The sequence below is a fragment of the Dasypus novemcinctus genome, chromosome 9, assembly GCF_030445035.2.
Source record: "Dasypus novemcinctus isolate mDasNov1 chromosome 9, mDasNov1.1.hap2, whole genome shotgun sequence".
In the NCBI taxonomy this organism is placed as follows: Eukaryota; Metazoa; Chordata; class Mammalia; order Cingulata; family Dasypodidae; genus Dasypus; species Dasypus novemcinctus.
In genome coordinates this window covers 101,172,299-101,196,892 of record NC_080681.1, presented here as the reverse complement: position 1 = coordinate 101,196,892, position 24,594 = coordinate 101,172,299, and the positions used below count along the sequence as shown (strand labels likewise).

Here is a 24,594-nt window from a genome sequence, read left to right as displayed (position 1 = left end):
CGTTATGTTAAAAAACATAAGAGGTTCCATATACCCCAAATCCCCTCTCCTTGCTCCTCCCACATCAAAACCCCCTTTCATCAGCTTTGCACAATTTCTATAAGTAGGATTGCTGGATGCTAGATAGTTGTGTTAGAAACCTTTGGATGCAAGTAACACAAATCAACTCAGGCTAGAATAAGCGAAAAAGCCTATCAGAATCTGAGACTTCATAAAGGTGGAGGACAAGTAACTAAGGGGCCATTAGTAACCCAGGAAAATTCTCCACATGTCTCCGTTATTGTCTTTCTGCACATAGGATTTTTCTGTTTCTCAGTCCACCTGGAAAGTAGAAGACAGCCAATCTACTGCACTTAAATTTATATCTTCTCTTTTCAGGGAGACCAGTCTAGGCAGAAGTAGAATCTCTTAGGTCCAGTTTCAAGTTCTCAAGAGAGAACATCATTACTGCTGCTGCTGGAGTCAGTTCAGGCCAGGCACCTACCTTGGGTCCCAGCTACAGCGGCTTGGAGGTGTGGAGGAGTCACGATGTACAAACTTGGCTGCCAAGTGCCCATGGGAGAGGGGCGGTTATGGAGATCATGATGATCACTCTGAAGTGTTTTAGCTATAGTTAATAAGGCTGGGTTATGGCTTTTATGAATCTTCAAACTGCCCGCCATCAAGAGTCCATTTCCCTGCATTCTTCACTATAAGATTATCATTTTGAAAAAATATATCATGATATATTACAATGTTCTCCAATATAAAATACTTAAATTTTTCCATTTAATGCTTTTTGCATTGAATTCTTTTTCCTTTGTTATAGTTGTTGTTTGTATTTGCCCAACATATCACTATCCATCCTTTGATTTTTAACTGGGTCACTTTGTCTTAATTATGTTCCTGGTATAGAAAATATAGTTAGATTTTATTTAATCTGATGTAAGAGTCTGTGCTTTTTTAAAAGAGAGAATTGGACTTCAAAATGTGCATTTGTTTTAATAATTAAACAATTTTATTTTATTTCTTTATCCTATTTTGTGCTTTCTGTATCTTTGTTCTTACACAGTTTCTTTTTTTCCCCTACCTTTTAAATATGGATTATGTTTTACTTGATTTTTCCTTCCAGTGATTTTATAGTCTACTTTTTATCAGTGGCTAAAAAATATAAAAAATATACTTGAAACCCTTATTTCTCTAATTATCAAAGTCAAAATTTCAATATATCCATTCATTCCACCTTCTTGAAAGATAAGAATATTGGGAAGTGGATGTGGCTCAAGTGATAGAGCTTCCGCCTACCATATGGGAGAACCTGGGTTCGATCCCTGAGGCCTCCTGGTGAAAAAGAAGAAGAGAAAGCATGCCCATGTGGCAAGCTAGTGCCCAGTGGTGAACCAGTGCCCTGTGCAAGTGAATCATGCAGCAAGATGATGACACATCAAAAGAGAGACAAGGGGAGAGTCCAGGTGAAGTGCAGCAGAGACCAAGAACTGAGGTGGCGCAATTGATAGGGAAACTCTCTCTCCATCAGGATTGAATCCTAGAGGAGAGAAAATGAGAACAGAAGACTACACAGATGGCAAAAACAGCAGGGTGGGAGGAGGGGGAATAAATAAATAAATCTTTTTAAAAAAAGAGATAAGAATATTCCCTTTCTCTGATAACTTCTTCTATCTACCTCAGCATTTATTAATATGAGACTGTTCTTTTAGTATTTTAAGAATTATTCCTTTATTTGTATTCTGCTTTGAATCTATATTTTCAATGTTTACTTAGACTTAAATCTCTGCTTATTTAGTGTCAATGCTTCTCTTTTAATCTTTTCTTTTCTACAACTTCTCAATTTAGAGTCCGTGGTTCATCCCTAATTGGGATGAATAACAGTTCAGACTGAGACTACGGGTGGCACCAATTTTAAGCTCTTTAATACCTGCAAGTGACTGTCTCTTGCCTTCACACATGAAACCACAAACATTTTTCCTTCTTAAATATCTATAGAAATCTACAGATGTCAAAAATAATTAGTCCGAGGCTTGCCTGATTTTGGTTCCTTTATAGGTAATTTTCTCTGTCTGGATTTTAGTTAGATTTTCCTTCCCCTCTAGCCTTATAATTAGAAAATTTTGCCAGGTTGTTTTAAATTTCTTCTGGTATCTGGTAATCTCTTTATTTCCAGATATAAACAGGTTTTACTTCATCACAGAAAGTTTCTATTTTTCTGTCCTTTTCTTCATAAACACTTTTAACTGTATGTTGGCTCTCTGCTCGCTGGATCTCCTTCTTTACCATATTCTGTCTGAATGTCTTTGCACTTTTCCTTTTTGTTGAGCTTTTCAGGTTTGTTCTCTACATCTCTGAATTGTTTTTCTGCAGTGTCAGTTCTGCTCTTTGCTGAGTCTTACGAGATTTAAATTCTACTATTGCATTTCTTTTCAATCTTCTTTTCTCATTTAGCTCCATTTGTAAATAAATCTTAAAATTTGAAACAACATAGATAGGAAAGTGGGATGGATGGTACAAAAAACGTTTTTTTCCTAAAGCATTTGAAAGTTGCCAACATGATGTCCTGTGTCCTCAGAGTATTTTGGCATGTTTTTCCTACAAACAAGTATATTCTCCCACTACAATACAGCCATCAACAATAGGCAATAAACACTGATACGTTACTACTATCTAATCATCATATCTCATTCAGGTTTTACCACTTGTCCCAATAAAGTCTTTAACAGCAAAAAGACCCAGCTGGCAACCACATGTTGCATTTAGTTGTCATGTCTCTTTAGTCTCCTTCAGTCTGGAACACATTCTTAACCTTGTCTTGACTTCATGATGTTTACACTTTTGGAGATCACAGGACATTTATTTTATAGTATGTCCCTCAATTTAGGTTTATCTGATGTTTCCTTATGATTGGATTCAAGCATCTTTGGCTGGATTATCACAGACAGTGTGCTGGGTTCTTCTCACAGTTTCCAATCAGGTGGGGCCACATGCCCCATCACTGATGATGTTTACCGCTATCACTTGATCAAGGTGGCTTTCAAGCTTCTCTAGGGAAATTCTTCTTTTTTCCCTAATTATTGTGTGAAGAGGTAGTTTGAAGCTATATAAATATATGGCTAAGAGTTTTCAAAAAAGAGTCAGGAGGTAATCAGAGGGGTCACGCTTATGCATACCTCAGCAGGATCCCAGACACAGCCAAAGGACATATAACCCCAGGTACAAGTGCTCCTGAGGGCTACAGAGACACACAGGTTCTACGATCATGGCAGATGGCTCTGGAGTTCAGTGCCTTGTCAGTGGGCCCTACTTTGGAATTTGTGTTCCTGAGTGTGATGGAATTGGACTCAGATGTGAACTTTCTACACGTGCCTCTTCTGCTACTTTTACTGAACCTGTAGTTGGCACTGGGGATGGTGTATACACAGGAGACTTCAATCTCTGGGCTTGCCATGTGCCATCTGGGCCCTGAGCCTCAGCAGAGTTGCAGCTCCTACTCTCTGGTTGGTTGGACTTCAAAAGGTCAGCTAACAGGGAGGTGAAGATGGTCAACCACCACACCAGGGAACAGAGAGTGCCTACAACTCTAAGCAGTAGAATTGGATCCATCAATCATGTGGGATCTAAGCTCCCTCTTGATATAGAGGTGGAGTGGACATCACCAACTCAGGGTCCACAGGATGGAGGAATAAAATATGGTTTAGAGTGAACTTATTGGTATTCTACTATAGAACTATTGTGACTAGTAATGGAAGAAACTGTAGCATTGATCTGAAGAAAGTGGTCATGGTAGTGGCAGGGCAGGAAGAGGAAAGTAGAGATGAGATGTGGGGGCATTTTCGGGACTTGGAGTTATCCTAAATGATATTGCAGGGACAGATGCAGGACATTATATATCCTGCCATAACCCACTGAATATACTGGGAGAGAGTATAAACTACAATGTAAACTATAATCCATGTGGTACAGCAGTGCTCCAAAATGTATTCACCAAATGTAATGAATGTGCCACAATGATGAAAGAGGTTGTTGATATGGGAGGAGTGGGGGTGGGGTGGGGTATGGGGTATGTGGGAACCTTTTATATTTTTTTAATGTAACATTTTTTGTGATTTATGTATCTTTAAAAAAAGGACAATTTAATAAAAAAATACGCTTTTCCTCACTAAACTTTAAATTTATTCATTCATTCAATCTGTATGGACTCATGGGTTTCTATTTTATTCAATGGGCTACCATTTGTTACTATCATTGACTACTTTGATGTTCAGATTGTCCCCAATATGATCAGTGGACACCATTCAAGTCAGTGTCTATGTCCTTTCTACATGTCTCCATTATTTCTTCAGTACTTCTTTGCTTTCTGCCATAAGATGTTCCAGGCTCCTTTTGTCCTTTGCCTACGCCAGCCCTGAAATCAGCCAATTTTTGAAGGAGCTCTCACCCATTTTAGTGGTATTTAGAAACCTGTGCTAGACATGTTGTTGCTATTGAGGAGTCACTGCTCCCAAGACCTCTCAGTGGAAAGACCTAAGGAATACATTGATGTGCACATACACACATATGTATCCCTATTTCCTTCCATATCTATCTCTGTATATTGGAGACCATGAGCCCACACTGCTATCTTCAGTTTGAATCCAGCACCACTTGGTATATTTTAATTTTCTCTTTCCATGTTTTTAACCCTGACAGCAAAACACTGGCTTCCTATTGGCATTAATGTATTAACTTCTTCGATCAATTGCCCATATGGAATTCCTATCCCTGCTATCACTCCTCCTCTGCATGAGTGCCCTCCTCACCCCACTCAGGACTACCCTCACTGGACTGTCTCCTTGAGTGAATGCCCTCCTCACCCTGCTTGGGCTCCATCCCTATGAGGCTGTCCCTTCATCTTGCTCAGAGCTCTGATACCCAACCTTCTCCCTTTATGGGTAACTTCTCACCCCTCATGGCACTGACTCCCCATGCCAGGCCATCCCTGGATGGCCTCCCTCCTCTCTACTTCTTGGTCTGTGCCACTGTGGTTCCCACCCCCTTCTGCTCTGACAGGTGTGGATGCCTACCTTGCTTTACCCCTTCTAACGACTTTAGGACTGAACTGAATTGTTCAGGATGGGAAGGAAGGCAAGCAAAGGGATGGGAAGAGAATTGTGATGGTTAAGCTAATGTGTCAACTTGGCCAGATAATTGTGCCTGTTGTTTGGTCAAGCAAGCACTGGGCTAAATGTAATACAAGGACATTTACCAATTTTCAGTGAGTTTATGGCATAGATGGCTGATTACATCTACTATCAACCAGGGGGATTATCATCAGCAGTGAACGATGATTTTATCCAATCAGTTGAATGCCTTAAAAGGGGAAGTGATTTCAGCATTCAGAGAGAAGTCCCTAGCTGATCTTTAGACAGCCAACGTCTCCCGGATACTCATCAAGGATCTTCACTGGAACTTCATCCCAGCCCCTGGTTTGTAATCTGTTTGCGGAACCTGGACTTGTGCATCCCCACAGTCACATGAGAGAATCTTATAAAATCTCATACTATTTACAGATATCTCCTGTTGATTCTGTTCCCTAGAGAACCCTGACTAATACAGGAAGGGAAGGGATTTATCTCCTTTCATTTACTTTTCAGCCAGATCTCTTTCACTTATGTTTTAATATCTTCTTTTTTAGGAGGTACTAGTGATTGAATTCGGGACTTCATATGTGCAAAGGAGGCACTCAACCATTGAGCTATACCCACTTCACAACATCTCACCTTTTATTTAGAGTTCAGGCTTTCTAGACTTTGATGTTAGATGCAGATGCTTTTCAAAACTTATATTTCCTAAACTGTATCTTTTTATGGACATTTTTCCCTGCAATTCAAATCCTATCTATATTGTTTTAAATGTTACAGGATTGTTTCACAGGCCTCCTTCAGGTATTTACTTTTCTGCTTATTTATGCTTATATGAAGCAAAATTTACTTAGGTCTGATGTTTACCTATTGAAAGGGTACGTTCTCTCCTGCACCCACTCCTACTTCCCACTCTTTACAAGTCCAGCACCTTCCTTTTCTTTAGTTCTTGTCTCAAATACCACCTCATAGACATGCCTTCCACAATTACTCTCCATGAAGTAGAATTCTCCACCTTTTTGTTCTCTATCTTAGCCTATTATTTCTTTCTTTCAAGGCACTTATTGCATGTTGTAAATATTTCATTTGTCCACTTACTTGTTTGTTCTCTCTCTGTCCTTGGAGGAAAAAGCTCTTTGGGCAGCAGGCATTTCACAGAGCAGGAAGGACGAACAGTCAATACAGATATAGAAGGATGGCCAACCTCATCATTAACATAAAAGGGAAATGCCACCTCATAATCTACTAGATGGGTAAAAATTTAAAAATCCCATAAAACCCAGTGGTCCCAAGGAAGTAGAGCAATGGGAGTGTCAACTCAGTAGCTGGAAAAATGTAATTTATTATAACTACCCTGTAAGGTAAATTTGGTATTACCTAGTGAAACCGAATATGTGAATACTTACAAGCTCACAATTCCATATAGGTATATACTCTAGACAAATTCACATATGTTCATAAGAAGGAATATGCAAAAATGTATATTGCTTGAAAGAAAGTAAATTAAACATCCATTAACAGTAGACTAGGTAAATTGCTGTATTTTCATGCAATAAAATACTAAACAGAATTGAAAAATGAACCAAGTATAGCTACATACATCAGTAGGAATTTTGAAAGCCTAATTTTGAGTGGAAAAAGTAGGTCACAGAAGGATATTTATAGAACGATCCTATTTACATCAAAGAAGTAATAGGTAGATGAAAACACTGTTTTTCTGGAGACACACACAGATGGAGTAAAATTAGAAAGAAAAGCAAAGGAATGATTAGCAAAAATTTGGGATCCTGATTGGCTCTGAGGGTGGGAGGAGAATGCACTAGGGAAAAGGCGCCGGTGCTCTTTTTCTTGGGCTGAGTGATGGGTGTTTAATTTAGTATGATTCTTTCATCTCCACACACTACAAACACTTTTTATACCTGTAATGTTGCTCACCATTTACCATAAGCTCCCTGAGGGCATGAGCCTCTCTTGCTCACTCAGCTGCCAGCCCAGTGCCTCTCCCGCCCACGCCGGCTGGCCTGGGTATAGCAGTGTTCCTCTCTCACCCCAGCCCTTGCCTGTCCTCTGGTCAATGAGGCCTTGGACCATCGGAGTTAGTACTTCTGGGTCTCACATCTCTTCTGACTGGCAGCAGGTGCACTGAGCCCAGGACGCACCCTGAATCAAGTGCTCATGGGAAGGCTTCCTTAGGAGAACGAAGGAGCAAGGACGGCCTGGGGCTGGGGCCCCTATTTCACCCAGTCCTGGCACAGCTGAAGGGACAGGAGCAGGAACAAGAGAGCCAGCCTAGAGCTGAGGTGACTTCACACAGAGCCTGCAGGCAGCTAAATATCATAGCAATTGCAGTGATGGCTATTAAAACCACCACTGATCGAGTACCTTTTATCCTCTGTGTCAGGAGTCAAGGATTTCTAGGCATTACTTCATTTGACCCCATGAGGTTAGGTACTGACACCATTCCTATTTTGTGGATAAGGAAAATGTGGAAGGGAGAAATGAGAGGCCTAAGGTCCCACAGCTTCTATGTGTCAGAGCCAAGGATGAAAGCCAAATCTGTGTGACACTGGGGTCCACACTCTGCCTCTCTTGACTCAGCTGACTTGGTCTGAGGAGCGGAGTCTAGATTAGGAGGTGGCTGAAGAAAGGGGGGGAAAGTTCCTACCCACTGAACGCCTCTCGTGAGCATTCCACATGTGGCTGCATTTGCTCCTCAGCCCCATGCTTTGCTGCAGAGAGGCTCAGAGCAGGGACTTATTCAGGTGGCTATCGTTCATTAAGTACTTACTAGGTTCTAAAAGTATTGTTGTATTTAACTCAGTCTCACAACCACCATATGAGGGGATGGGTTCTGAGGGTGTGTATTAGCCAGAGAAGTGCTGCTGTAAGGAACCAGAAATCTGTTGGCTTTTATAAAGGGTATTTATTTGGGGTAAAAGCTTACAGTTATAAGGCCCTAAAGAGTCCAACTCAAGGTTAACTTTCTCACCTAGGTCTGTAGCCACATGTTGAAACAAGACGGGGGGGGGGGGGGGGGGGGGGGGGTCATACCTGCGAGGATTTGGCCTTCCTCTCTCTCTTAAGACTTCATGGGCCCAGCTTCTTCTGATCTCAGCTGTAGTCTGGAAGGCTTGTTTCCTTCTGGGTCTTCTTAGCTGCTCAGGGCTCTGGTCTCTTCAGCTGCAAACTATCAGGTGAATGGCTCATTTCTTTCTCTTCCATGTCTATGGAGCTCTCTCTAGTCCCATGTATCTGCTTTTTTCCTCCTTGATTGAGTGTCTGTTTATATAGCCCACCAAAGGGGTGGGGACTCAACTTGGAGTCACTCCAATGTCGTGGTTGAATCAAAGTCCTAATCTTAACATAATCAAGTAAATGTAAAACTTTTGAATTTAATACAATCAAAGAGTATCACACCCCGAGGAACAGACTAGTTTACAAACATAATCTATATCTCTTTTGGGAACAAATAATATCAAACTGCTATAGGATGAGTGACTTGCTCAAGGGCACAAGTTGTGGAAGCAGCAGAGTCTGGTGTGAAGACAGACTGTCTGGGGGCCAAGCGGGTGCTGTCCCCTCTATGACACACAGCCTCTCCTGGAGGAGCTGTTTGGAGATGAGGGGCTCTTGCCTTGGTTCTCTTACCCTGGTTCTCCAGCTGGAAATTCAGAAAGGGCCCAAGGTGGAGAAGAGAAAGGGTGCGCGCACCAGGGCAGGCCAAGGCTCAGTCAGCTGAGCGAGGCTGTGGTAGTTTGGTATTATTTATGAATTCCAAAAATAGATACTGAATTATGTTTGTGAACTGGTTTGTTCCTCTGGGTGTATTAGATTGTATTAAATTCAGAGGTTTCATTTTTATTTGATTAAGTGATTAAGGCTTTGATTGGGCCACATCAGTAGGATGTTGAGTTCCTGCCCTAGGGACAGAGAAACTATATGGTAGAGGAGAGAGTTTTGATGGGGAGCCTGGGGAAGTAAAGACATGGAGGTGGAGGACACAAGGAAGTTTTTTGCTGCTGGTGCCCTGGGAATAAACCCACAGGAGAAGAACACAGAGGAATAGAGATGGCTCCACAGACATGGCAGAGGCCCCAGGAAGAGAGAGAGCCTGATAGTCTACAGCTGACCTTGTGGAAAGACCAGGGCAGGTGAGCCCAGAGAGGAATGAGCCCCGGGAGAGAGATGAGACTTATCACAGCCTACAGCTGATATTGGAAGAAGCTGGGACCATGGAGCCTTACGAGGAAGAGGAAACCAAACTCTTACAGACATTGGCAGCCATCTTGTTCCAACACATGGCAATAGACTTTGGTGAGGGAAGTAACTTATATTCTATGACCTGGTACCTGTAAGCTTCTACCCCAAATAAATACCCTTTATAAAAGGGGGAAATGGAAAGGACAAATGAGTTTATATGGCTATGAGTCTCCAAAAAAGAGTCGGGAGGTCATCACAGGGGTAATGCTTATGCATGCCTCAGCAGGTCCCAGAGACAGCCAAAGTAGATAGAAGGCCAGGCACTGGTTCTCCTGAGGGCTACAGAGACCCACAGGTTCTATGGTCATGGCAGATGACTCTGGGGCTCAGTGCCGTGTCAGTTGGCCCTGCTTTGGAGTTTGTGTTCCTGAGTGTAATGGAGTTGGACTCAGATATGACCTCTCTACACATGCCTGTTCTGTTAATTTTACCAGACCTGTGGTTGGTGCTGGGGTTGGGGTATACTCAGGAGACCTGAATCTCTGGACTGTCCATGTGACAGCCAGGCCCTGAGCCTCAGCAGACTTGCACCTCCTACCGTCTGGTTTATTGGACTTACCCTGGCCAGCTAACAGGGAGGTGAAGAAGGTTAACCACCACACCAGGGAGCTGAGTGCCTACAACTGCAAGGAGAAGAATTGCATCCGTCATCCATGTGGAATCTAAGCCTCCTCTTGATATAGAGGGGGAGTGGACATAACCATTAGAGTATGGAGGATTAGAGTACGGATTAGAGTAGACTTACTGATATTCTACTATGAAACTATTGTGATTAGTAATGGAAGAAATTGTAGCATTGATGTGGAGAAAGTGGCCATGGTAGCTGCTGAGGGTAGGGAGAGGGATGAAGAGATATGATGTGGGGGCATTTTCAGGACTTGGAGTTGTCCTGAGTGGTGTTGCAGGGACAGATGCTGGACATTGTATGTCCTGCTATGGGCCACTTGGTGGACTGGGGGAGAGTGTAAACTACAATGTAAACCACTATCCATGTGGTACAGCAGTGCTCCAAAATGTATTCACCAAATGCAATGAATGTTCCACGATGATGAAAGAGGTTGTTAATGTGGGAGGAGTGGGGTGAGGGGGGTGGGGGGTATATGGGGACCTTGTATTTTTTGAATGCAACATTTAAAAAAAAAATAAAGAAGGAAAAAAAAAAAGCCAACAGATTTCTGGTATTTTGCATCAGCACCCCTTTGGCTGACTAGTACAGAGGCAGACCCCAGTGAGTGATAAATACACGAGCAAAACCTGTGCCAAGGCCCTGGCCCTTCATGCTGCAGCGATGCCAATGCTGCAACAGTGAGAACCAGATGAGGAAATCAGAACTACTCACTTTTCCAACAACCGGTGTTGCAGTAATGCGAACAGCATCCCAGTGAAGACACAGAGGGAACAGTTTTTGCTTTGCTTTTTTTAGGAGGTACTGGGAATTGAACCCAGGACTTCGTATGTGGAAGGAGGTGCTCAACCACTGAGCTATATCCGTTCCCTATTGCTTTTCACCAGTAATATATTTTGCTTCCATCTGTCACTTTCTATGGCTCTGACCCAGCATCTGGCACACAGCATCACAGGTGCACACCCCTAATGAAGCAGACCCACATTCCCACATAAGGTAGGGCCGCAGCCCTCCTGGACTTCTAAAGCCAACATGCAGGGCAGAAGTCCCAGAGAGTCAAAGTTTCAAAGCCTTAGGTCCCTGGTCCCATTAGTGTGACCAGTAAGAGGGGCAGGGACTGAGGCAGATTGAACTGGCTGAGTTTCACCTCCCTCATCACGTTCATCCTGGGGCAGAGTCCCCCAAGGAGGGTGGTGGGCACGGCTGCTGACGCCTTTACATGATCCTTTTTCTCTGTCCCTTTCTGTCTGTCTCTCCATGGCTACCTCTTCTGAGGGCCTGGAGCTGAATGTGTTCTCTTTTCTCTAAATTCACATAGGAGGCACCAATGCCATAGAGTCACACAGGAGCAGATGCTGTAGAATTGGGTTTTGTCCCCAATTCCATCCCTGTGGTTTTGGGCAAGCCCTTGAGGCTTTCTTGGCCTCCATTTCCTCAATTGTAACATAAGGGTAATCATATTGCCCTTACTACAGAATTAGTGGTCACAGACTCCAAACCCCTTATACTACAGATGGAGAAACTGAGGCACAGGTGGGGAAGGAACCTGTGCAAGGTCACACAATTGCCTGAGGTGGAGCCAGGAATAAAATCTGGCTTCCTGGTTTCCCGTTCAAATATGTGTAATGCTCTGTAAGCTGTAAACATGCAGGATAATTCCATAGATGGGCATAAGCCCACTGAGAACTTTCCCTAAATTTTTCTATGCAGTGTCCACAGTAACAAAAATGAAGAAACTATACCTAGGCTTATAACACTAGACTTGGAAAATAGGCTGTTGCTAAGGACAGATCCATCCTGGATCATTCTCACTCCTCCTTCTGTTTGAAATCTCCATGCCTTTGTTTCTGCACAAAGACACAGTCCTCCTTGTGAGGTCAGCAGAGGCCCTGGGATTCCTTTGGGGCTGGGGGAAAGGACTCGAAGGTGCTAAGGGGCAAGCTGGGCACAGGAAAATGGATCAGCCAGTCAGTGAATTGGCTGTGAACAAGTGGTACAAGAAGTCGTACCCTGCTGCCTCCAAGCATGGACTTGGCTCCAAGGATTGCCCTTGTGTTCCTCTCTGCCCTGGTAGTGTGGAAGGGGAGGTAAACTTAAATTTAAGGAACCCTGGCTGGGAGCTTTCACATGTGCTTATCTTTTTTCAACTCTCTTATCTTTGAGGAAATGGAGGCTCAGAGGGATAGGATAACTCATCCAAAGTCACCCTCTAGTGAACAGGGGAGCCAGGATTCAAGCCCAGCCTGGACTTGACAGCTCTTTCCATACTGACCAGAGAAGGCTATGGCGAAGATCCCACCCATGGCTGCGTCATGGTGGAACTTGAGCAGGACCTGGTTGGATGAGCTGTGCATGGTTTTCTTGGCTGAGCTCCTGGTGAAGACTCCGAGCTGTGGAGCTGTCTGCTGTGGTCCATCCCTGCATGTAGGAAAGAAGGTCCTGGCATGTGACACGTCACCATGGCTGTCTGCTCCACCCGAGCCACCAGTGGCTTGAAGACAGACCTGGCCTAGGTGGCTGTGACACTTTCTGCAGCCAACACTTCTTTTCCCCAATGCTCTACACACTGCTTTCTGATCTTTCCTGACTCAGTCTCCAAACAGAGTTCATAGAGTAGGTGAGGCTCACGCTGATTCCTCATCCATCTGAGTCTTCTCCAGCCTGCATCCCCGATGGGCTTCTGTAGCAATGTTCTCACCCAAGAAAAGGTGCCAAGAGCAGGGCTGTGGATCTTATAGCAGGTTCTCTGTCAGAGGCAGCACTGAGACAGGGCTGGGGAGTAGGTGTAAGAAGCTCATGCTGCTTTCTCCTCACCTCCCTCATTTCCTTGTTCCCCCAAGCAAAAAGACAAACCCATGGTGCCTTTTTTTGGGCAAAGCATTTTCTCCCTGGAACCTTATCTAGTTCTTCCCATCTCTTCTTAGCCATTGCCTGGAACTAAGCTAGAAATTAACCCAGAAAAGTCCGATTACAATTATTCGGTCCTGGGAATTTTGGGAAAGATCCTGTTATCCTCTGTTACCCCAGAATGGCAGTAATCTCAAGGAATTTAAAAATTATATCTTTGGCCAACTCAGTGGTTTGGAAAAAACCATCTAGGAAATTACATTTATCAACTAAGAACCTGGATTCCCATTTTAAGATTAACTCAAGATATTCTAACTATGTAACTCAAAGCTAAGTTGCCAAATTCTGTAACCACTAACATATGTGGCTATTTATATTTAAATTAGTTAAAATTAAATAAAAATTAAAAGTCAGCTCTTCAGCCACTAGCCAATTTGAAGGGCTCAAGAGCCACCTGCTGACTGCCATATTGGGCAGCACAGTTAGGGAACATTTCCCTTATTGCAGGAAGTTCTGTTTGACAGTGCTGACTCAGAGCTTCTCATCTGCAGGAATGACCAGTGGGACTTCGACAAAATTCTATCTCCAAACACTTTTATGAGTCTGAGTAGCTTGTTTTAGGTAAATGTGGAATTTTGGTTTGAACTCTGGAATACTGAGAATGGTGTATGTATCCATGCCTACTCCCATTCACGCATCCACTGGTGTTTTCACTGACCCCTAGCAGGGCCTGGATCCTAGGCTGGGGGCCACTGTCCTCCTATCCTTCTCCTTTCAAGGAATCATAAGGGCTAATCAAAGCTGAGCACCAATGCCCCATGTCTCTTTGAAATCCAGAGCTAACAGCTGTTGAGAATGATTCAGTTCTTAGTTTTCTAAAAAAATAGATAGAATACCCAGTTTAGAACCCAACCAATTCTCCCTTCTAGTTGGCTGCTGACATGGCACCTGGCCCTACCAGATGGTGATGAAGTCTCCTGAGGGCTCTGTCTGCAGCAGGCTGACGTTGAGACGGATGCCCTGACCAACGGATACTGTGATCAGCCAGACACAGTCCTGGGAGCTGGAGTACGGACTGGGAAATCCCGGGGAGTACACGGTGCCATTGGAAGAGGTGATGTTCCCGCCACAGGGGACTGCCAAGGAAGAATATAAACACGGGTCAGTGCTGGGGATCACCACCCACCTGAGAATTCAGATGACTTCTCAGTGAAGTCCCTGCTCAAGGAGGGCCGGGGGGATGGAATGAGGAGCCTGGGCTGAGGATGACTGTGCCTGGATCACTCTACCAGCCCCAACACACCACATCCCTGCTGGCCCCCGAGTCTTCACTGCAGGTGCCTCTGTGGGCCTGTCTCCACCCCCAGCCTCCTTCTTTCTCTTTCTTGTATAAGAAGGAAGGACACATGGAGACTTTCCCTCTTCTCCTAGGAATGGGGATGATAGTGGTTAGTGGGGTCAGGGCAGCAGTACTTTTGCTGGGAAGAGCTAAGAAAGTACAAAAGTCTCTCTTTATTTCTCTTTTTATTTGCTATTCTTGGAGTGGTAATTTGGTCTTGATTTAGAGTTGGGGATTTATGAGGTGAGTCTAAGGTTGGGTTCAAATCATGGCTAAACCATTTATTGACCAAAGGACCTTAGACAAGTCTGAGAATCTATTTCCTGACCTGTAACTGGGATGAAGAATATACCCCTAATTGGACTGTGGTGGGAAATTTGGTAAAATGATACATTGAAAATGTTCATCCCAGTATCTTGCTTTCTGAGGTGGCATTTGCTACATACATATGATCTTCCCTCCCTAGCTTCCTGACCCCCAAAAGTAACTCCCAATATTAGCCTCACTTTAATCTTGGCTTTAGGCAGAAGGATGAAAAGGCCTCGAAGTCTCTATGGTGTTCAGATCTGGTCACCAGGGAGGAGAATAAAATGGGAATTACAGCTAAAACACCACAAACCCGCTGTGGAATAATGAGTGTATTTGGCTGTCATGGGACATCAAGTAGGTATCTGGATGGGAGCAGACTAGATTAAGGAGAAACAATTCCAATTGCCTCCAAGCATATGTATCCTGACAGTGGTCCACATGGCCATGCCATCTCTCCTATAAACACTGAACATCCACTTGGTGCGAGGCATGAGCTGGGCATTGGGGAGACAGTGGGGTGCAGAGAAACTCTTGTTCTGTTCCATGGCACTCACAGTCCACTGGGGAAGCAGCCAAGGATAGTGGCATCCACATCACAGGGTAGAGCTGCCATCATAGTATGACACCCTGGAATATTTCAGGGAACTCCTTATCTGGTCTTGTCAGGGTAGGGAAGGATCCCTGGTAGAATTCACATTTAGATATTTAGACTCAGACTTAAGGAATGACTAGGGCCAAGTAGGTAAGGTAGGAGAGGGCAGGGATGTTATATGCAGAAGGAACAGTATGTGCTAAGAACCAGAGGCCAGAGAACATGCCACATCTGGAAAACCAAAGGTATTTTGGCTCAGCTGGAGAATCCAGTGCATGAAAGTGGAGAATACTAGGAGGGTAGCAGGGTCCAGACCCCAAGGGACACGGTGTACTACATGAAGGGATTTAGAATTTACGCTAAGGCAGGTGGAGATGCCTTGCTGGCATCTGAGCAGGGGCGTGTCAGGATCACATTGATGGTTTGAAGGCTTGACCTGCTACATTGTGAAGAACAGTTGAGGAGTAGAAGACTGAAGTTCAGGAAACCAGTGAGGAGGCTCGTCTATATAATGCCTCAATTTAGGGAGAGGTAGTAGATAGGAGAGAAGTGGATGCATTTGAAAGATATTTAGGATGTGGCATTAATAGGACTTGACAAGTGTAGGAGATAAGCAAGAGCGAGGTGCTGAAGATGGTGCCCAACGTAAGGGCTGAGTAGCCAGGCTCTTTACTGATAAGAGATTTCAGGTTAAGGGCAGAAGGAGGATGAATTCAGTGTGACTATGCTGAGATTTATAGGCCTCTGGGGTAATGAAGGTATTTAGTAAGCAACTGAATATACAGGTGTGGAACTTAGGAAAGAGACAAAGGTTGCAGATAAAGAGGGCATTTGGAGTCATGGGAGGGGATAAGGGAGAGAGGGTGTAGGAAAGAACTTCAGAGAAAAACAACACTTAAGGGGCAGACAAAGGAAGAGATGGCTGAAATAGGTGGCGCAGGTAAAAAAGGTAAAAGGAAAAGCTAGAGAATGCGGAATCAAAGAAGCCAAGAGAAGAAGGGAGTTTCTCAAGGAGGGAGCAGAGCTTCTCGTTCAAGACGGCAAACTAAGAAAAGCATTGTGCTCGTCTCCTGTGGTGCCATTCAGATGAGGAGTAAAAGGGAATAAAGTCCATAATGAAGAGAATGAGAAGACACTATCAGAAGAGCCCAACAAATTTCTAAAAGACAACCTTCAGCCCAGGGTACATGCGTAGGGAGCTGATCTGTTCTAAGAAATCCAAGAGAAGCTTTGGCCTCAGAAATAAGAGTTGCATCAAGGGCAAGAGAATATGGGAAAGAGAATAGGGATTAGTTGAAAATCTGTAGACAGATTAATCGACATTGCCACGCCCTTTCATCACCACCCTCTATAGATGAGCACCTGGCAGCCAGGGGCTTACCTGCCCTCCCCAAGCAACAAACCAGAACAAACAAGAAAAATGGGAGAATTCATCTTTAGAATGCTCTGATGTTTTTTAAATCTCTATTTTTCAGGTATTTAAAATCCAACTTTATTCTTTATTCTGGTTCTAAATGAAAAGAAATGGGAATGACAGTAACAAACAAGATTTCACCCCTGAATATTGTGATATAATTGGAGCAATCTTATATTTGAAACTCAAGAAGGAAACAAGTGAGTTCCAAACAGCTAAATATGCAGGTCCAAAAAATGAAAGTATTTTTAAACTGCCATATTCACTCCAAAGCTCATGCATCTCCTTCAGCATCTCAAAGATTAAGCACGTGTTCTGCTTAGGTACTTAATAAAGTGGCACACTCTGCACCATTGCCATCATAATCTATAAAACTAGACTTCTGATGCTGAAAGCAACATCTGGCAGGACTAGAACAAAGGCCTTGCATGTGCTCCCTCACATTCCAGCCTCTCTATTGTTAGGTGAGGGCCACACACTAGCTCTAGTCAATTGACTGTGAGCAGAAGTGATATGTGTCACTTCTGGTTAAGACAGTTTAGAATTAGTGTGCCTCTTCTCTTCCCCTGCAAAAGTGAACCTGAGGGCTACAGCTAGAAGATAGAGAAGAGGTGCCCAATCTGCCTTGGACTTTATGGGAGCAATAAATAAACCTTTATTGTGTTAAGCCACCAAGATTTTGAGGATGTAAGAAAAACAAACCATGCAAGAAAAAAAAGCATTTAGTGCAGGAGAAACAAGAAAAAATATGAAAAGGTCATGGTTTTGGGATTGAATAAGAGTAAACCTTCATATAAAACACAAATATGGGGAAGTGGACATGGTTCAACTGATAGAGTGTCTGCCTACCATATGGGAGGTCTAGGGTTCAAACCCAGGGCCTCCTGGCCTATGTGGTGAGCAGGCCCATGCATGGCACTGCTGTGCACAAGGAGTGCTGTGCCACGCAGGGGTGTCCCCCACATAGGGGAGCCCCATGTGCAAGGAGTGCACCCCACATTAAGCCACCTGGCATGGGAAAAGTGCAGCCTGCCCAGGAGTGGCACCACACACACAGAGAGCTGACGCAGCAAGATGATGCAACCAAAAAGACCCAAAGATGGGAAGCGGACTTGGCCCAGTGGATAGGGTGACCATTTACCACATGGGAGGTCCGTGGTTCAAACCCTGGGCCTCCTTGACTTGGGTGGAGCTGGCCCACACGCAGTGCTGATGCACACAAGGAGTCCCAAGCCATGCAGGGGTGTCCCCACGTAGGGGAGCCCCATGCGCAAGGAGTGTGCCTGCTCCTTGTAAGGAGAGCCGCTCAGCGTGAAAGAAAGTGCAGCCTGCCCAAGAATGGTGCTGCACACACGGAGAGCTGACACACAGAATGATGCAACAAAAAGAGACACAGATTCCCATGTCGCTGACAACAACAGAAGCAGACAAAGAACAACACGCTGCAAATGGATGCAGAGAGCAGACAATGGGAGGTTGGGGTGGGGGGGGGGGGGAAAGGGGAGAGAAATAAATAAAAAATAAATCTTAAAAAAAAAAAAGGAGACAAAGATTTCCGGTGCTGTTGAGAATACAAGTGGACACAGAACACACAACAATGGGGAAAGGGGAGAGAAATAAATAAAATAAACCTTTAAAAAAACCCAACACAAATATGGGTGATATTTTGTATATAAGACTTTACAAAATATAAATACAAACATACAAGAGAGAAGGAAAAAGAATAGCTATCTATAGCAGGGGAAGCATGAAGAGACTGAGTGGTAGTGATGAGTTTTGTCTATTTTTGTTTAATATTATTATTATTGGAATAATGAAAGTTCTCTAAGAATGACTGAAGTGATGAATGCACAAATATGTGATTATACCAAATACCACTGGTTGTATACTTTGGATGGATTTATGCTTTATTAATATGAATCAATAAAATTTATTTGTTAAAAACAGTCATGTTTCAAATATGAAGCAAACTGCAAGATATGATTGTAGCAACTGATGAAGTATAAGGGAAATGAATTCAGGGGACCTGATGCCAGAAACACTTTCCTTTTCAAGTAGCCCAGGGGTCATGGCATTGAGTCCACATAAAATAACATGTAATCCTGGCACAGGATTTGATGCTGTCTGAAGTCCTGTGCCAGGATTACATCCTTCTCTCTTGTATGTTTGTATTTATATTTTGTAAAGTCTTATCATAAACATAATGATGACCCAAAGAAGGCAGACACTTTTATATAAAGTTCAAGAAGAAGCAAAACTAATCTATGGAGGTAGAAGACAAAATAGCGATTACCTATGGGGAAGGATACTGACTGGAAAGAGACATGAGGAAGCCTTCTGAGGTACTGGAAATGTTCAACACCTTGATGTGGGTGGTAGACACATAAATATAAATACACACACACGTATAAATAAAATTAATTGGGTTGTAAACTTAATATATAATGTACTTCATTGTATGTATGTTACACTTCAATTTAAAAGATGAATTTGATTTTAAAAAAGACATGTATATTATCTAGAGTTATAGGCATAACCACTGAAGAATTAAAATCGTACATAAAAAGGGGGTTTGTCTTCAAGATACCCTTTCATAAAACATAGCTGTGAGGGGAAGAGAGACAGTAAGTTACTGAAGGGGAAGGTGGGGTCAAGATGGATTTTTAAAAAAAGAGAATTCAGCACATTTAGCAAGGGGGAGTTTGAAAGACATGAACCAGAGGGGGCTGGCTTCCAATACAGCTCCCTAGGAGGGTCTGGGGGCGAGGGGGGCCCCCTTTCCACTGAGACTGGAAGGAAGAGGACACTGACATGCAGGAGGCGGGAGGTGTTGGTTGAAGATATCAGAGGAGGGGCCGTTCTGACGGGTATGCATGTAAGGCTCTGATTTATTTTATTTTCAAATTTGTATGCCAGCCTCCACAGGAGCTCCCCTTGCTGTCCCTGCCAGCCTCCCACCATGTCCAGCTCCCCACTAGCTTCAGGGGCTCAAAGTTCTCTTCCTACCTAATCCTTCCAATAGTCATGAGGGAAAGAGAGGCTCTAAGAGAGGAAGTGGCATTCACAATCGATGACATTCACTGAGATCAAGGCAGCATTTAGTTCTCTGTGGCGTCTGCATGACACCATGATGTGCTTCTTACATGTTTGTTGAATTGTATCCGAAAGTGTAAGACAGCATGGCAGATCCCTATCAGCTCAACATGAGGCCCCTCGACTCTGCTGGGGAAAGGGATCTGGTGCTCTCCAGCCCTGGCCCAGGCTCTTCAGGCTGCTGCCTCAGGGCCCAGCATGGCACTGGTGAAGTCAGGCCATGCCCCTCTTTGGCCAAGACTGCAGGATCCGGAGAATCTTTCATGACAGAGCAGACCAGGGGACCCTGATCCTGCCATCCTCTCACAGCTCCCCAGGGGTGCGGAGAACCTGTCACTGTCTGCTCCTCTAGCCTGCCTTATGGGCACTTGAAACCATCATCCTTTAGGCTACCAAGAGGAGAGGCTAAGGATGGGAAAACACACCTTCTTGCCTGCCCTATGAGAGGGTCCTCAAACCATGCTTTCCTGGCTACTTTGAAGGGGGTGGGAGGACACTGCTGGGCTCTTATGGCTCTCCCATTGGTGGTTATAAAGAAAGTTGTTGGCACTACCACTCAATCCAGCTATTCTGGGGGAAGACACTTCCCCTCCATCTTGCATGAGTTCCCTGTCTGGAAAATATGACAATATCCTCCCCCTTTCCACCTTGTGGGAGTTGCTTTCAACGAAGTCATCTCTTCATTGATGCTTAGTGGCAGGCACTTGCCATCGCTGTCCTTTCACGGATTACCACTGGAAGGAGAATTTAACATCCTTTCCTCAGATGACCCTACCATCCTCTCATGGTGGTCCTACTGATACACCCTGGGACACTAAGGAAGCTGTGGGAAGTTCTAGCCTTTTGAGAGACACCAGCAAAAAGCTTGTAACATAGTACACAGTCAACCAATATTCCAGAAAGATCAACTGGTTATGCACAGGGGTGGTTCTCACAATCTGAAAAACTAACTGAGGTTTAAAATTTTTACAAACTGAGGTGCTAGTATTCCAACACCAGAATAGCTCAGTGCTGCAAAAAAGGTCATTTTTTCCCTATTTTTCTAGATTTCATTGTCTGTGAGTTGGCTGCTCTGCTGGGTGCATTACACAAGCTGTCTATTATATCCTCCTGGCTCTTGTGAAGGAGAGATGATAAATCCCATTTTATTAATGAAGAAGCTGAAGCTCAGAAAGGTGAAGTGTCTTGGCCAAAGTCATATAGCCAGGGATAGAGCCTAGGATGATATGAGCCCAGAGCCAAGGCACTTTCTCCTGGGCTCCACTGCCTCAGCCAACTTTTCCCCTTTCAAGGTAAATCCTAACTTCTCCTCTGTGGAAATTGCTCTAAGAGAGAAAACAGAAGGAAAATGGAACTGAGGTATGAAGACCTGAGGTTTGCAGAAGGGGGTAGAGGCAGAGCAGACCTCCTGCTCCTCTTCTGTCCTGGTTGTGGTTAAGGAAGAAGACCCAGGAAAGTGCCATGTCCAGTTCCCTGATAACACCTCAGCTCTCTCAGGCACATGTAGGAGAAAGAGAATAAGGGGACGAGGCAGGTGAAGAGTAGAGTAGGAGATTTCCTAGAAAGAGGCATCACACTCTTCTCCCTTTGGGAATCTTAACCCACCACTAGGCTACTCCACTCTCATGTGGTTTTCCTTTCCAACTGGGGACATCTAGCTCATCAGGATGGATCTTCCCAAGGGCTGGGTATTTTCTTCCCTTTGGCTGTGGCTCCTTAGGAATGGGACCACATCTTCTCCCTAGTACTGGCCCAGAGTTCTGTCCTCAGGACACTAACCTAGCTAGGTTTGGTCCCATACATAGGCGAATAGGATGGACAATGTGTGCTTGGACCTTCTAGCATGGTTGATCCCATGGTACAGGCAGGGAAATGTGGGACTGTTCTGGATCAATCTCTCTAACCTCACAGGAAGAATCACCAGGGATGAGAGAGGGACATACCTTCACACCTGGGCAGGGGGTGGTCCCAGTTCCGGTTGGTGCCATGTTGACATGTGAGGACAGGGTGGCCAATCAGTTGATATCCTGGGAGACACTCGAAGGTCACTGATTGTCCAACGTTGTAGCCAGCTCCCCTCACAATGCCATTGGCAAAGGGTTCTGGGTCTGGGCACTCTTGAAGTTCATAGGCTGGAAATGATCAAGAGAGAAAGTGATTTTATTCTGTCTGGGTATTTTCTCCCCAACCAGGACATAAGAGCAGCAGAGAGTTAACATAGCGTTGAAGCACCGAGACTTGGATGCAGACTTTTGTCATGTACTTGTTTTGGCTTTGGGTGAGTTATTCAACTTCTCTCTGTTTTGGTTTTCCTCTTTATAAGCTGGTTACTGTGAGAATTAAGTAGGATAATATTTGCATAGCTCTTTGCACAGTGCTGGCACATGCTAAGCATTCAATAAATGTTATCTATTATTATTTCCAGGGGAAAAGGAGACTCAAGGAAGTTGCTGCTAGATAGAACCAATATTTATTGTTTCCCTCCTTGGAGCTAGCCATTGACCTAGTTTCTTTCACGTTATTATTTAATCATCACAACAATGGTCAAGATCACAAACATAGAAAGCAGTGCAATGAGGATTTAAGTGGGGTCTTTCTGACTCTGACAAATTAGAACCTATCAGGAAGAATTAAACTTAAGTGGGAGTAGGCAGGGAGAGAAACTTTTCAGAGGGAGGAGCTGGGCTAAAAGGAATGCATGACTCTCACGCAAGGCAAGTCCCTGTAATCAAGGGGTTCTTAATAAGGAGTCAATGAACTTGAATTTAAATTCAAAAAAACATTTTTCTTGTGGGGACGTGTTGGTGCGGATTTGATATATTTATTAAATATATAGTATAGTGTGGGCTTAGTAAGGGGTCTGTAGTTTTCACCTGACTGGCAAAGGTGTCTTTAGAACAAAGAAGATTAAGAACCCCTGTATAAATGGCAGGAAAGCTGATTCCATGTGAATAGGTGGGACTGACCCCAAATGAGACACTTTAGTGGAAGTAGCTGGGGGTTGTCAAACAAGGGGAAGCCACTGAGGGATTTGCTGGGCCACAGAGCAAAGCCTTCAATTAACTGGGTCCACAGGACAAAGAATAGCTTTTGTGGCAGTAATTGGGTCTGGCCTACACTGGAGATCAGTAGTGGGAATAGATGGAAATTTTTAGAGTGGAAACTCAGTGGGAGTGTTGAGACCAAGGGAATCCTCTGGGAGAGTGGATGCATTTATCATACGTAATAGCAACAAAAAACAACAGCCACAAAGCTACCATTTCCCATGCACTCACTCTAATGGTGGTTGTGTTATGTATTTTTCATTCAATATCATAGAGCGAAGTCCCAGTGGGAAGAACTGGGCAGGTTTCACTGGGAATCATCAGGGTAATTGGGTGCACATAAAAATCGAGAAGCTGTGGTAGGCACGGCTGGGCTGGTCAGGTTAAGGAGAGAAGCAGCAGGGGTTTGGGTGAATTCAGAGATGAAAGCCTTGCTGGAAGCAGTAGCCAGTTACACAAGGAAGTAGCCAGATGGGCTGGGCTGGGCCTTTATTATAAAGGGAAGCCTCAGTGGGAACAGGTGGATCCTAAGACAGCGAGCAGCCTAGAGAGAGTGGCGGCACGTGAAAAGCCAGGAGCCTTAATGAGAGTAGTGGGGTCTCTCTCACAGGAACTGTCTCAAATGGAAGGAACTGGATGTTTCAAAGGGAGCCACTCCAGAGAAAGTACCTGAATTTCTCTCATCTTGAGAAAAATCTCAGTCTGTTACACCCAAAGAAGCTTCAAAGGGAGAGGTTGGGCCTATAGGATAGAAATAAACCTCAAGAGTAGGAATCATTAATTTTCCCACAGAAGAACTTCTCAGTGAGAGGAGGCTTTGTCCCAAAGGGAGATGATACAGGAGGAAAAGATACAATTCAAATAAAACTAAAAATAATATGCTACCTAACATTTTGTAACAATTACATGGCTTAGCCACTTTGCTAAGCTCTTTATAAACATGATCCTCCTGAGAAGTTTTAATGAAAGAAGGTAAGCCTGTCAGGCTGGGAAGAGTAGCTTCTGCTGTTACTAAAAGTTTTGTAGAAACAATTACCTGAAGAAGGGAAAAGAAAACCCCAGCCCAGCTCAGAGTGTCTCACTGGAGGAATCCTGAGACAGGATAAGGAGCTGGACCTCTTCCAAAGAAAGCTGAGGAACCGCAGAGAGCTGGGCCTGCTCGCAGAAACAGCCTCAGTGGGACGGGTGGCTTTATCATGAAGTCAGGACTTTCCACAAAGGAAAACCCAGGGGGGAGTGGTTGGAGCTTGTTTCACAAGGCACCTCTCCACAGGGTTAAGTGGGGCTGTCAGACAGGAAGCCGAGGTGGAGGATGTGGGCCTCCCAGTGAGGGAGAATTATTTGTGCCTGTCACAAACTGGGAGGCCTCAGTGGAAGAAGTCCTCTGAACTTAGTGGCAAGTTGGTATTAGAGGTTGAGATCATCACAAACGGGAAGCCTTAATGGAAGCTGCCCTGCCACAGAGCTTGAATTTGAGGGAGAGCAGCTGGCCTGACACCATGTGAAGCCAATTGTACTTGTAGTGGGTTGAATGATGCCCCTCAAAGATGTGTCCACCTGGAACTTGTGAATGTGATCTTGTTTGGAAAAAGAATCTCTGCAATGTAATTAAGTTAAGGATCTTGAGATGAGATCACCCTGGATTAGATGGACACTAAATCTGGGGATGAGTGTCCTTCAAAGAGAAGACACAGACTGGGGAGAAGGCCATGGGATGATGGAAGCAGAGATCGGAGTAAGCCAAGAATGCCAAGGGCTGCCAGCAGCCACCAGGAGCTAGAGAGAGGCACGGGATGGATTCGCCCTCAGAGCCTCCAGAAGAAACCAGCCCTGCCGACACCTTGGTTTCAGACTTCTGGCCTCCAGAATTGTGAGAGAATACAATTTCTGATGTTGTAAGCCACCTGGGGTGAGGCAGCGGCCTCAGTGGGGGCTTGTCTCGGCAAACCCTGACTCCAAG

General features: G+C 44.3%; 1 protein-coding gene across 1 annotated transcript in view; it reads right to left on the bottom strand.

The window, feature by feature from the left end:
* The window catches only part of CSMD2 (CUB and Sushi multiple domains 2), a 671,930-nt gene that overhangs the window by 98,273 nt on the left and 549,063 nt on the right, over positions 1–24,594 (bottom strand). Inside the window, exons 42-44 of the mRNA XM_058303940.2 lie at positions 21,534–21,722; positions 13,802–13,979; positions 12,269–12,414 (exon numbers count right to left, since the gene is read on the bottom strand). Coding sequence (XP_058159923.1) covers positions 12,269–12,414; positions 13,802–13,979; positions 21,534–21,722 — 513 coding nt within the window. The remainder of the gene's footprint in view (positions 1–12,268; positions 12,415–13,801; positions 13,980–21,533; positions 21,723–24,594) is intronic.